The 12,916-nt window shown below is 41.0% G+C and overlaps 1 protein-coding gene across 1 annotated transcript in view; it reads left to right on the forward strand.

Annotated features, from left to right (window-relative positions):
- Positions 1-12,916, forward strand: part of LOC128700454 (dynein axonemal heavy chain 7) — a 166,430-nt gene that overhangs the window by 85,235 nt on the left and 68,279 nt on the right. The window contains exon 6 of the mRNA XM_070080379.1: positions 6,196-6,455. Within this exon, the coding sequence (XP_069936480.1) occupies positions 6,196-6,455 (260 nt within the window). The remainder of the gene's footprint in view (positions 1-6,195; positions 6,456-12,916) is intronic.

A 12,916-nucleotide genomic window follows, 5' to 3' on the forward strand; every position in this document is an offset into this window, starting at 1 on the left:
TCAATAAAAATTCCTATTGGATCCGACATGATCATTCAGTTCTTTACAAAGCTCTTGTGATAATACTTAAAGGAAATAAAGTAAGGTTTTCTCTACAAGCTTCATCAACATAAGTCTCGCTAGAGGTATTATCTATAACTTGTTCTTTCCTTGAAAGGAAACGAACCACGAGAAATGCCAATTGAGATAAAAGCAGTGTAATACCTGGCCTCTATGTCCACTATATAAAGAAGTACTTTATCACAGCTGTGCCATAAGCTTACAAATATTTACACACTCCGATGTGCATAGTTTCAGTACTTTACTGATTACCAATATTAAATATTTCTGTACATTTTATTTAAACTGAATTTTAAGTAATTTACTTAGAAAGCGATATCATCTAGTCTGTTACTATACTGCAAAGTACTAAAAAATGTATTGCATTTGTGTTTGTTGTGTAGTTGTCAAGGCAACATAAAACGTGATTGACGAAACAACAAGTCCCTGAATAGACCAACAGAGGCAAGAAACGGAGTAAAGAAACCAAGTAGCCAAACAGCAAGATGTTGATAGTAGACGTGAGCGGCACAGCATCAGGAAAGGAAGGACACAAAAATTACTATAATTGGGGAGACTCGACTTGTCCTCCATACAAGAAAAAAAAAAACTCCCAAATTACTTACTGTGAGTTAAGAAACTTGCAAACCCCAGACTACGACAGAGTAGATGCTAGTCAGAACTCAAGACACATCCATAGCTTAACAAAAAAAAAAAAGCACAATGTCGTGACTGGAACAATACACAAATAACCCGCACATAGGAGCTTACGACGACATTTTGGTCCGACTTGGACCAAAATGCCCAGTCAGGACACGTCTGAAATCAGAATTCTCGTTTATGAGAGATATATAGTGATAGCAGAGACAGAAGCAAAGGATCTTGACAGCTGTTAATATTAATGCAACAGTGTACTTATGAACAGATGTACTTGCAAATTCACAGCTGAGAATGTTTCCGTGACAGTGAAGCATCATGCAGTTATAGTAGGAATAGTTTGTGAGCAAGTTATAGATTTGCTAACACCTGTCTTTTAGAAGGAGCATTTTTTGAACAGATGGTGAACTAATTAAAGACTTCACGTGACCTAAAATGAAGGAAACAGTCTCTGACCATATGCAATGTTGCCATACTGTCATTTGAGGGACAAGCCTACTCAGGCTCCGCCACATGCTCCTCTCATATCTGTTCCAGATTTTCCTCGTTCCTTTATAACAAGTGATAAGGTAATGGCTCAAAAATAATTACCAGGCTATGCTCTACAAGCCAAATATAATGATTCCCTGTAGGAGTCAAACACTTTATTGATGTAAATTGTACACTCGCCTGGGAAGAATATGGACATGTTTACCACATTAATAAAATCAAGGTTCACTGGTCTAGTCCTGTACCTACTACAACTATGCTTTCTTGGTGTATAGAAATGTGTTTAAAAAATTCTCTGACACTAAATCACTTGATATTTTTCTAAGTAATCTTGATACATTATTATTATTATAATCAAGGGGGAAGCGCTAAACCCGGAGGATTATACAGCGCCTGGGGGGGGGGGGGATATGTGGAAGGCATTCAGGCTTAATTCGGGGAACTGGAGCACAGATCCAATTCCCTAAATCAAGAGCCCCTCACCAACATCAAGGAACCTTCCTTGAGGGGAATCTTGATACAGAAAAAGTTGTTGATAAAACAGATGACACTTCAATACCCTTGTTTGTTTGGCAGTGTTCCTATATGCTGTACTCCTCCTAAAAGCTATATAGTCCTCTTGTACATGATGTGGACGTACAGGGTGCATCCACTATAAAACAATCTCCTTATAGGATGAGTTCTAAGAAGCACCCAGCACTGAGGAAAGAAGTCGACTTTCTGCCACCGTATGGGTTGATAAAACTCAGTAAAGGTACTTGGGCTTCACGCTGCATATTAGTTCCCAAACCTGATGGTAGTTTTAGGAGGGCGTACTGATTATTATCACTCCCATGCATTGATAACCTTATTGATGTGTCGGGGATTTTGCACGTTAGCTGATTAGATTTGAGACATCTCTGCCTTCACTGTTCAAGATGGACTCTTCATCTATCTAGTCACACCATTGGGCATGTGCGAGAAGGCATCTTAATTCCAGTGCCTGATAAATGAGTTGACTGCCACTTTGTTTAAATGTGTGTTTTCATTTTCCCTGTCTGACACTGTGCTGCTCACAGCTGTTTTGCGCATTTTGCTCTTTGGTGAACTGGTCACTCTACTGTTCAAGTTTTGTTTATTTTGTCTGTTGGTCAGACGTTAGGCTACAGTATTTATGGATGGTCTTGCCAAACACACTACGCACATATATATTACTTATTTCAGTACTTTCGAGTGCAGTGCCGTACAGGTACTCGCCAGATATATTTGATCATTAAGTATATAAAATGTACAGTTTTCCAGCTAAACTGCTAAACACTCAGTTTAAATATAATGCACAGAAATATATAGTATTCATAAATAAGTTAGTGACATTATACATCTAGTGGAGACTAATTCCATCATCATTAAGTTTATCAGTAAATATTCTTACCTTCAGACATAACTTTTGTTTGATAAAAGTTCTCAAACTAATATTTGTTGATTATTATTTACCCAGATTTTAACCCGTGATGTAATAATAATAATATTTATAAAACTGGGATGCTTGAATGTGCGTGGATGTAGTGCGGATGATAAGAAACAGATGATTGCTGATGTTATGAATGAAAAGAAGTTGGATGTCATGGCCCTAAGCGAAACAAAGCTGAAGGGGGTAGGGGAGTTTCGGTGGGGGGAAATAAATGGGATTAAATCTGGAGTATCTGAGAGAGTTAGAGCAAAGGAAGGGGTAGTAGTAATGTTGAAGGATCAGTTATGGAAGGAGAAAAGCGAATATGAATGTGTAAATTCAAGAATTATGTGGATTAAAGTAAAGATTGGATGCGAGAAGTGGGTCATAATAAGCGTGTATGAACCTGGAGAAGAGAGGAATGCAGAGGAGAGAGAGAGATTTTGGGAGATGTTAAGTGAATGTATAGGAGCCTTTGAACCAAGTGAGAGAGTAATTGTGGTAGGGGATCTGAATGCTAAAGTAGGAGAAACTTTTAGAGAGGGTGTGGTAGGTAAGTTTGGGGTGCCAGGTGTAAATGATAATGGGAGCCCTTTGATTGAACTTTGTATAGAAAGGGGTTTAGTTATAGGTAATACATATTTTAAGAAAAAGAGGATAAATAAGTATACAAGATATGATGTAGGGCGAAATGACAGTAGTTTGTTGGATTATGTATTGGTAGATAAAAGACTGTTGAGTAGACTTCAGGATGTACATGTTTATAGAGGGGCCACAGATATATCAGATCACTTTCTAGTTGTAGCTACACTGAGAGTAAAAGGTAGATGGGATACAAGAAGAATAGAAGCATCAGGGAAGAGAGAGGTGAAGGTTTATAAACTAAAAGAGGAGGCAGTTAGGGTAAGATATGAACAGCTATTGGAGGATAGATGGGCTAATGAGAGCATAGGCAATGGGGTCGAAGAGGTATGGGGTAGGTTTAAAAATGTAGTGTTAGAGTGTTCAGCAGAATTTTGTGGTTACAGGAAAGTGGATGCGGGAGGGAAGAGGAGCGATTGGTGGAATGATGATGTAGAGAGAGTAGTAAGGGAGAAAAAGTTAGCATATGAGAAGTTTTTACAAAGTAGAAGTGATGCAAGGGGGGAAGAGTATATGGTGAAAAAGAGAGAGATTAAGAGAGTGGTGAAGCAATGTAAAAAGAGAGCAAATGAGAGAGTGGGTGAGATGTTATCAACAAATTTTGTTGAAAATAAGAAAAAGTTTTGGAGTGAGAATAACAAGTTAAGGAAGCCTAGAGAACAAATGGATTTGTCAGTTAAAAATAGGAGAGGAGATTTATTAAATGGATGGAGGGAATATTTTGAGGAATTCTTAAATGTTGATGAAAATAGGGAAGCTGTGATTTCGTGTATAGGGCAAGGAGGAATAACATCTTGTAGGAGTGAGGAAGAGCCAGTTGTGAGTGGGGGGGAAGTTCGTGAGGCAGTAGGTAAAATGAAAGGGGGTAAGGCAGCCGGGATTGATGGGATAAAGATAGAAATGTTAAAAGCAGGTGGGGATATAGTTTTGGAGTGGTTGGTGCAATTATTTAATAAATGTTTGGAAGAGGTTAAGGTACCTAGGGATTGGCAGAGAGCATGCATAGATCCTTTGTATAAAGGCAAAGGGGACAAAAGAGAGTGCAAAAATTATAGGGGGATAAGTCTGTTGAGTATACCTGTTAAAGTGTATGGTAGAGTTATTATTGAAAGAATTAAGGTTAAGACAGAGAATAGGATAGCAGATGAACAAGGAGGCTTTAGGAAAGGTATGGGATTTGTGGACCAGGTGTTTACAGTGAAACATATAAGTGAACAGTATATAGATAAGGCTAAGGAGGTCTTTGTGGCATTTATGGATTTGGAAAAGGCGTATGACAGGGTGGATAGGGGGGCAATGTGGCAGATGTTGCAGGTGTATGGTGTAGGAGCTAGGTTACTGAAAGCAGTGAAGAGTTTTTACGAGAATAGTGAGGCTCAAGTTAGAGTATGTAGGAAAGAGGGAAATTATTTCACAGTAAAAGTAGGCCTTAGACAAGGATGTGTGATGTCACTGTGGTTGTTTAATATATTTATAGATGGGGTTGTAAGAGAAGTAAATGCGAGGGTCTTGACAAGAGGTGTGGAGTTAAAAGATAAAGAATCACACATAAAGTGGGAGTTGTCACAGTTGCTCTTTGCTGATGACACTCTGCTCTTGGGAGATTCTGAAGAGAAGTTGCAGAGATTGGTGTATGAATTTGGTAGGGTGTGCAAAAGAAGAAAATTAAAAGTGAATACTGGAAAGAGTAAGGTTATGAGGATAACAAAAAGATTAGGTGATGAAAGATTGGATACCAGATTGGAGGGAGAGAGTATGGAGGAGGTGAATGTATTCAGATATTTGGGAGTGGACGTGTCAGCGGATGGGTCTATGAAAGATGAGGTGAATCACAGAATTGATGAGGGGAAAAGGGTGATCAGTGCACTTAGGAGTCTGTGGAGACGAAGAACTTTGTCCTTGGAGGCAAAGAGGGGAATGTATGAGAGTATAGTTTTACCAACGCTCTTATATGGGTGTGAAGTATGGGTGATGAATGTTGCAGTGAGGAGAAGGCTGGAGGCAGTGGAGATGTCATGTCTGAGGGCAATGTGTGGTGTGAATATAATGCAGAGAATTCGTAGTTTGGAAGTTAGGAGGTGCGGGATTACCAAAACTATTGTCCAGAGAGCTGAGGAAGGGTTGTTGAGGTGGTTCGGACATGTAGAGAGAATGGAGCGAAACAGAGTGACTTCAAGAGTGTATCAGTCTGTAGTGGAAGGAAGGCGGGTTAGGGGTCGGCCTTAGAAAGGTTGGAGGGAGGGGGTAAAGGAGGTTTTGTGTGCAAGGGGCTTGGACTTCCAGCAGGCATGCGTGAGCGTGTTTGATAGGAGTGAATGGAGACAAATGGTTTTTAATACTTGACATGCTGTTGGAGTGTGAGCAAAGTAACATTTATGAAGGGGTTCAGGGAAACCGGCAGGCCGGACTTGAGTCCTGGAGATGGGAAGTACAGTGCCTGCACTCTGAAGGAGGGGTGTTAATGTTGCAGTTTAAAAACTGTAGTGTAAAGCACCCTTCTGGCAAGACAGTGATGGAGTGAATGATGGTGAAAGTTTTTATTTTTCGGGCCACCCTGCCTTGGTGGGAATCGGCCAGTGTGATAAGAATCAAAAAAAAATTTAGTTCAGAATAATTAATCCCCCCAAAATTAAAAACTGCAACTTATTGCAAAGCCAGGAACAGGTTAGATGCTAGAATGATATCAGTAGGCTGACCTAGTATTCTTTGGTATGTCTATGCTAATAGTTGTCGCAGTTATAACATCGTATTTGCATGTAATCATAGTTTTGTTGCCTTTCATGATGGGGGGGGTAGGGTGCCTTGATGCTGGTGACTGCCTACGATTATGAGGAATTTCAGCTGCCCTTCTCTTCCTAGGATCATATTCTATTACCGCTCTTTTCCCCATTTGATGTAGGGCCTCTACTTTATTACTGTCCACTTGTGCATGATTACAGATGGCCTCTGCTAGTTGATCCTGACGACCAGGGCACACGGTGGATACAGCAGCACGAAGCCCCAAATGGCCTGGAAGTTATCCAGGAACAAGACTTTGATAAGATAATTCCCCAGGGACTGGGTGGAGCACGGGTGACCGTGTTACAGGACGCTCTTACTCGCTGTGTGCCAAAGGGTCAGCCACTCTTGCTGCTCGACCTGTCAGGAGATCCACCACCTAACATGACAAACATAATCAACCGCATCACGACTGAAGAAGGTAAAATTTGAAATTTCTCTCAGAGACGCTGTTAGAATTTATGCACATGGATCAAGGTTAACGAATGAATAGGTAAAAATCTAAGTTAATAAATAATGAACAAATGGCTGATTTAGAATGCTATGATCGATTATGGGATTTTAATTACGCCTTTGATGAATAAGACACGTGTAACACTGAGATGTTTTTATTGCCCAGTTATGATGCCAAAGTGTTGCACATGTGTCTTATTCATTAAAACTGTAGCTGTTATACTAATGACGTAATGATAATGTCATATTTGCTGAATTTAAATCATTAATATGCAAATATTACCAATACACCTTTTCCTGTATATAACGGTATGACAGAGCTCCTCTTCAGCTCTCATCACCAACCACGTTTTTTACAACAACATAGTAGGCAGTGTGAATGATGTTAGAATTACTAAGCTCAAATACTGTCCTGTCCTGAGTACATAAGAACATAAGAAAGAAGGAACGCTGCAACAGGCCTACTGACCCATGCAGAGCAGGTCCATGCATCCCCCCGGATTAGACCAATGACGCCCCCCTGGATTAGCCCAATGACCCACCCAGTCTGGTCACCTCCACTCAAGGATGGAGCACTGCACCAGACCCAGCAACACAAGCTAGTCATGTCCAACTCACACCCACCCACACCCACTCATGTATTTATCTAACCTATTTTTAAAACTACACACCGTTTTAGCCTGAATAACTGTACTCGGGAGTTTGTTCCACTCATCCACAACTCTATTACCAAACCAGTGCTTTCTTAAATCCTTCTGGAATCTGAATTTTTCCAACTTGAAACCATTGCTGTGAGTCCTGTCTTGACTGGAAATTTTCAGCACACTATTTACAACCCCTTTATTTAATCCTGTTTTCCATTTATACACCTCGATCATATCCCCCCTAATTCTACGCCTTTCGAGAGAGTGCAGATTCAGGGCCCTCAGTCTATCATCATAGGGAAGATTTCTGATACATGGGATCATCTTTGTCATCCTCCTCTGTACGTTTTCCAGAGCATTTATATCCATTCTGTAATACGGTGACCAGAACTGAGCAGCATAGTCTAAATGAGGCCTAACCAAGGATATATAGAGTTGAAGAACAACCTGAGGACTTCTATTATTTATACTTCTTGATATGAAGCCAAGAATTCTGTTAGCTTTATTGTGAACACTAATGCACTGTTGTCTTGGTTTTAGAGTACTGCTAACCAGAACTCTTTAATCCTTTTTGCAATCAGTAGTATTAAGATCTACATTATTTAGTTTATATGTGGCATGGTTATTTAACTGTCCAACATTTAGAACTTTGCATTTGTCAATATTAAATTGCATCTGCCACTTCTCTGACCATTGCATCAGTCTATTCAAATCATCCTGGAGTGCTCTAGTGTCCTCATTAGAAAGTATTGGACTGCCTAAATTGGTGTCATCAGCAAATTTGCATATGTCGCTATTTATTTCCTCATTTATGTCGTTTATGTAAATTGTGAACAACAACGGGTCCAACACTGACCCCTGAGGAACACCACTTGTGACGTGCCCCCATTCTGATTTCTCTCCATTTATGCAAACTCTCTGCTGTCTATTTTTCAGCCATGCCTCTACCCAGGAAATTTTTTTTCCTATTTCGTGTGCCTTAATTTTCCTCAATAGCCTCTGGTGTGGAACTCTATCGAAAGTCTTACTGAAGTCCATATACACAATATCGTATTCATTACCATGATCTACCTCCTCAAACACCTTAGTGAAAAAAGTTAGTAAATTCGTAAGACAGGAATGCCCCTTTGTAAAACCGTGTTGAGATTCATTAATCAATCTCTGCTTGTCAAGATGGCTATGAATTGCTTCGGCAATTATTGATTCCATAAATTTTCCCACTATGGAGGTAAGGCTTATTGGTCTACAGTTCGAATCCAAGGACCTGTCACCTGCCTTGTAAATAGGCATTACATTGGCCATTTTCCACTTATCAGGCACTATGCCAGTTTGTAGTGATATGTTAAAAAGATTAGCCAAAGGTATGCTAAGTTCCTCTTTACATTCCTTTAACACCCTTGCAAACAGATCATCAGGGCCTGGGGATTTGTTAGGTTTTAGTTTCTCTATTTGTCTGAGGACCATGTCACTAGCTACCGCAATCGTATATAGTTTATTATCATCCTGTTCTACATAATCTATTATTTCAGGAATATTGCTAGTATTTTCCCGGGTGAAAACTGAGATGAAGTAGGTATTTAGAATTTCACACATATCCTTATCACTGTCAGTGATCTGACCATTGTAGGACTGTGGATAAACTGACACCCGTGTATAGTTCACTACATTTAGTAAAGGAAATGTTTCGGGCCAGAAGTACAAAAGAAACTGTACATGGCAGACTGTTCAGTAAACATCGTGAACAGTACACAAGTGTCTTTATCCACATCTTCTCGGAATTATTATATCATTCGGTTTTATTACAGCAGTTTTAAAATAAGTTCCATTTTATTTAGTATTAATCTGCCCAAAATATAATGCATACCCAATGCTTTTCTAAGTAATATCGTTAACCATTGGGTATTGTGTGATAAATGGTTTGAAAAACCGACAAGTTGAAGATTGAGACACTTATTCAACATATGGGAATCTTTATTCAAGAAACGTTTCGCCACACAGTGGCTTCATCAGTCCAATACAAAGTAGAAAGGTGTAAGGAGAGGAGGAGTTTGAGGAAATCAGTCCATCAGCCTGAAGTCGATGTGTTCAGTCCATCAGTCTTATAGAATGTACAGCATAGGGCCGTAGACGTGACTTATATACTGTATTCAGGTGATGAGAAGCAGGAGAAGGCGGGGTCATAGTGGTACCATCCACTAGTCGAAGTAGGTCTTCATCCAAAGGTTGGACAAGTGTTGAAGAATTTTTTGTAACAAGATCCCATGATGCTGCAGTGTCTGACAGTGATGAATGGTTTGAAAAACCGACAAGTTGAAGATTGAGACACTTATGCAACATATGGGAATCTTTATTCAGGAAACGTTTCGCCACACAGTGGCTTCATCAGTCTAATACAAAGTAGAAAGGTGTAAGGAGAGGAGGAGTTTTAGGTAATCAGTCATGGTAAATAAAAAGTAAATTTATTTACAGTTACTGAAAGACTGCTATACACACAAAAAAAATCAGAGACTAGGGGGATACTTGAGGGAAAAAATAATCCAGACAAATTGATTTTCGAGGCAGAAATGGTGTAAACAGGATCCTGCAACAGAAACCATGGCTAAAGAACTCATCAAAATACCAGTGAGTGTATCTCAACTATGACAGAACACGAACAGAACGATGGAATCTGAGAGAATACAAAGGCACAAGGGACAGGAAAGAGAGACAAGGATAGAACCAGCAAACACAACCATCAGCACAGCCACCCACAGAATAATGTCAGTCCCTAATGTCCCACCACCACCAAACAAATGAACCCAAAAAACCCACACTCCACACTCACAGAACCCATCACTAGCACAATCCCCACCTCCACAGCAGCCTCCCATAGCATCCTATCAGGTCTCCTACTACTCCATCCCCCACAGTCTCCCTAAATACCGTACTGGAGGTATGGTACACAAACGAATGGAAAAACAATTGTGAGGAGTGAAAATATCTTGGAAGCATTTTCAGATATCATAGAACTTACATATAAAAAGCTCATAGGAATGATAACAAACACGATCTTTCCAAAGGAAAGACAGAGGGAACAGAGGCAGAGGAGGAGTTGTGATGCATATAAAAAACAGTGGAGCTTTGAGGAATTACAGGGATGCAAGGGACTACATAGTAGGGACACTTTGAATTGGGAACCCCAAGATAATTATTGCAGTGATGTACATATCACCACAGAATAGCAGAAGGCCAAGACAACAGTACAATGAGAGCTAAAGAGCAATGGTGGATACACCAGCTGAGTTGGCCAGAAGGCCCAATATGGATCGGGGAAAGTTAATAATTGTTGGTGATTTCAGTCACAAGGAGATTGAGAGAGAAAACCTGGAACCACAAGGAGGATCAGAAATGTGGAGAGCTAAGATGATGGAGGTGGCACTGTTGGAAAACCTCATGCATCAACCTTGAGCAGTTCAGACATTGGGGATATCACATAAAAAAGGCCCCGTGGAGCTAGTGATCACGTGATCCAGAGCTTCGAATACGCTGTAGAGTTAACATTGAAGAGTGAAGCAGCATGAGAAAGACTAGAGAAGCCAAACTACAAAATAGGGGACTACGCAGGCATGAGGAAATTCCTGCAGGAGTTCCAGCAGTAAAGAGAAATGGAGGGAATGACATTAAATAAAATGATGGAATATGTGACCGCAAAGTGCAGGGAGGCAGACGAGAGGGTCGTACCCAAGGGCAACAGAAACAATGAGACAAGCAAAAGGAGCCCTTGGTTCACCGAAAGAATTAGAGAGGTCAAAACTGTGCTAGAATGTGGAGAAAGTATAGAAGACAATGGCCCCAGGAAAATAAGGAGATGAGCCAAAAAGATAGAAAGCTAGGAGAGTGAATTGGGATTTTTTTCCTACACTGTCTGTGCACCGGGTGTAGGTTTTCTTTAACAGCACGAGAAACAAATATGCATGGATAAGGAGGGAGTCACAGTGGCAATACGAGAGTGATAAAGCATCGAAAGCCACATCTGACTCAAAGATGTTGTAGAGCCATATCAGGAGGAAAAGAACAGTCAATAATCAGTAATCAGCCCGCCGAGAAAGGAAGGAGGGGAGCCCTCCAGAAATGACCAGTGGGTGTGTGAAAGGCTCAGCAAGAGATTTAAGGAGAAACACACACACACACACATGCACACACACACACACACACACACACACACACACACACACACACACACACACACACACGCGCGCCTGTTACAAGCGGGGTCCCACAGGGGTCAGTTCTAGGACCAGTGCTATTTTTGATATATGTGAACGACATGATGGAAGGAATAGACTCTGAAGTGTCCCTGTTCGCAGATGATGTGAAGTTGATGAGAAGAATTAAATTGGACAAGGATGAGGCAGGACTGCAAAGAGACCTGGACAGGCTGGACATGTGGTCCAGTAACTGGCTTCTCGAATTCAATCCTGCCATTTGCAAAGTCATGAAGATTGGGGAGGGGCAAAGAAGACCGCAGACAGAGTATAGGCTGGGTGGACAAAGACCACAGACCTCACTCAGAGAGAAAGACCTTGGGGTGACCATAACACCGAGCACATCACCGGAGGCACACATCAACCAAATAACTGCTGCAGCATACGGGCGCCTGGCAAACCTGAGAATAGCGTTCTGATACCTTAATAAGGAATCTTTCAAGACACTGTACACTGTGTATGTTAGGCCCATACTGGAGTATGCAGCACCAGTCTGGAACCCACACCTGGTCAAGCACATCAAGAAGTTAGAGAAAGTACAAAGGTTTGCAACAAGGCTAGTCCCAGAGCTCAAGGGAATGTCGTACGAGGGAAGGTTAAGGGAAATCGGACTGACGACACTGGAGGACAGAAGGGTCAGGGGAGACATGATAACGACATACAAGATACTGTGGGGAATAGACAAGGTGAACAGAGATAGGATGTTCCAGAGAGGGGACACAGGGACAAGGGGTCACAACTGGAAGCTGAAGACTCAGACGAGTCACAGGGACGTTAGGAAGTATTTCTTCAGTCATATAGTTGTCAGCAAGTGGAATAGCCTAGCAAGTGAAGTAGTAGAGGCAGGAACCATACATAGTTTTAAGAAGAGGTATGACAAAGCTCAGGAAGCAGAGAGAGAGAGGACCCAGTAGCGATCAGTGAAGAGGCGGGGCCAGGAGCTGAGTCTCGACCCGTGCAACCACAATTAGGTGAGTACAATTAGGTGAGTACACACACACACACACACACACTACATGTAGTGTAGTGGGTCACAAGCGCCAGGCTCCGAGAATCTTAGTGCTTTTAGGGCGTGCTTTAGCAGCTAGAAGCAACCAGTGTTAGTGACAACGTCAGTGAACAACCCTACAAGTGATAACCAAAGTATTAGCAAAAAAAAAATAAAGTAAAGGCGAGAGAAAGCCTGAAATTATACAACAAAATTTCAAAGTGCCAGTTCGTTGAGGCCTAGTTGGCACTTGTTGCCACACTGTTACAAATATACAAAGTACAAAGCGAGTGACTAAAGAGAAAAGATCAAATAGAATTAAGAGAGGTTGGCTAACGAGAAACTGTGATGTAGCACACAGCCAGCGTGAACAAGCTAGCCAGAAAGGGGATATATGTATATATACATACATATACATAAATATATATAAGCAGAGAAGGTGGCAGCAGTAGGCCTGAGGAAGTAGCGCCGCCATAACAGGTTGGGTGTCATCACAAATAAGAAGTGTACTTACCAAAAGTGAAGTGTAAATTATAAAAGTAGCAGTATACAA

This window comes from Cherax quadricarinatus, unplaced genomic scaffold, assembly GCF_038502225.1.
Source record: "Cherax quadricarinatus isolate ZL_2023a unplaced genomic scaffold, ASM3850222v1 Contig370, whole genome shotgun sequence".
Classification (NCBI taxonomy): Eukaryota; Metazoa; Arthropoda; class Malacostraca; order Decapoda; family Parastacidae; genus Cherax; species Cherax quadricarinatus.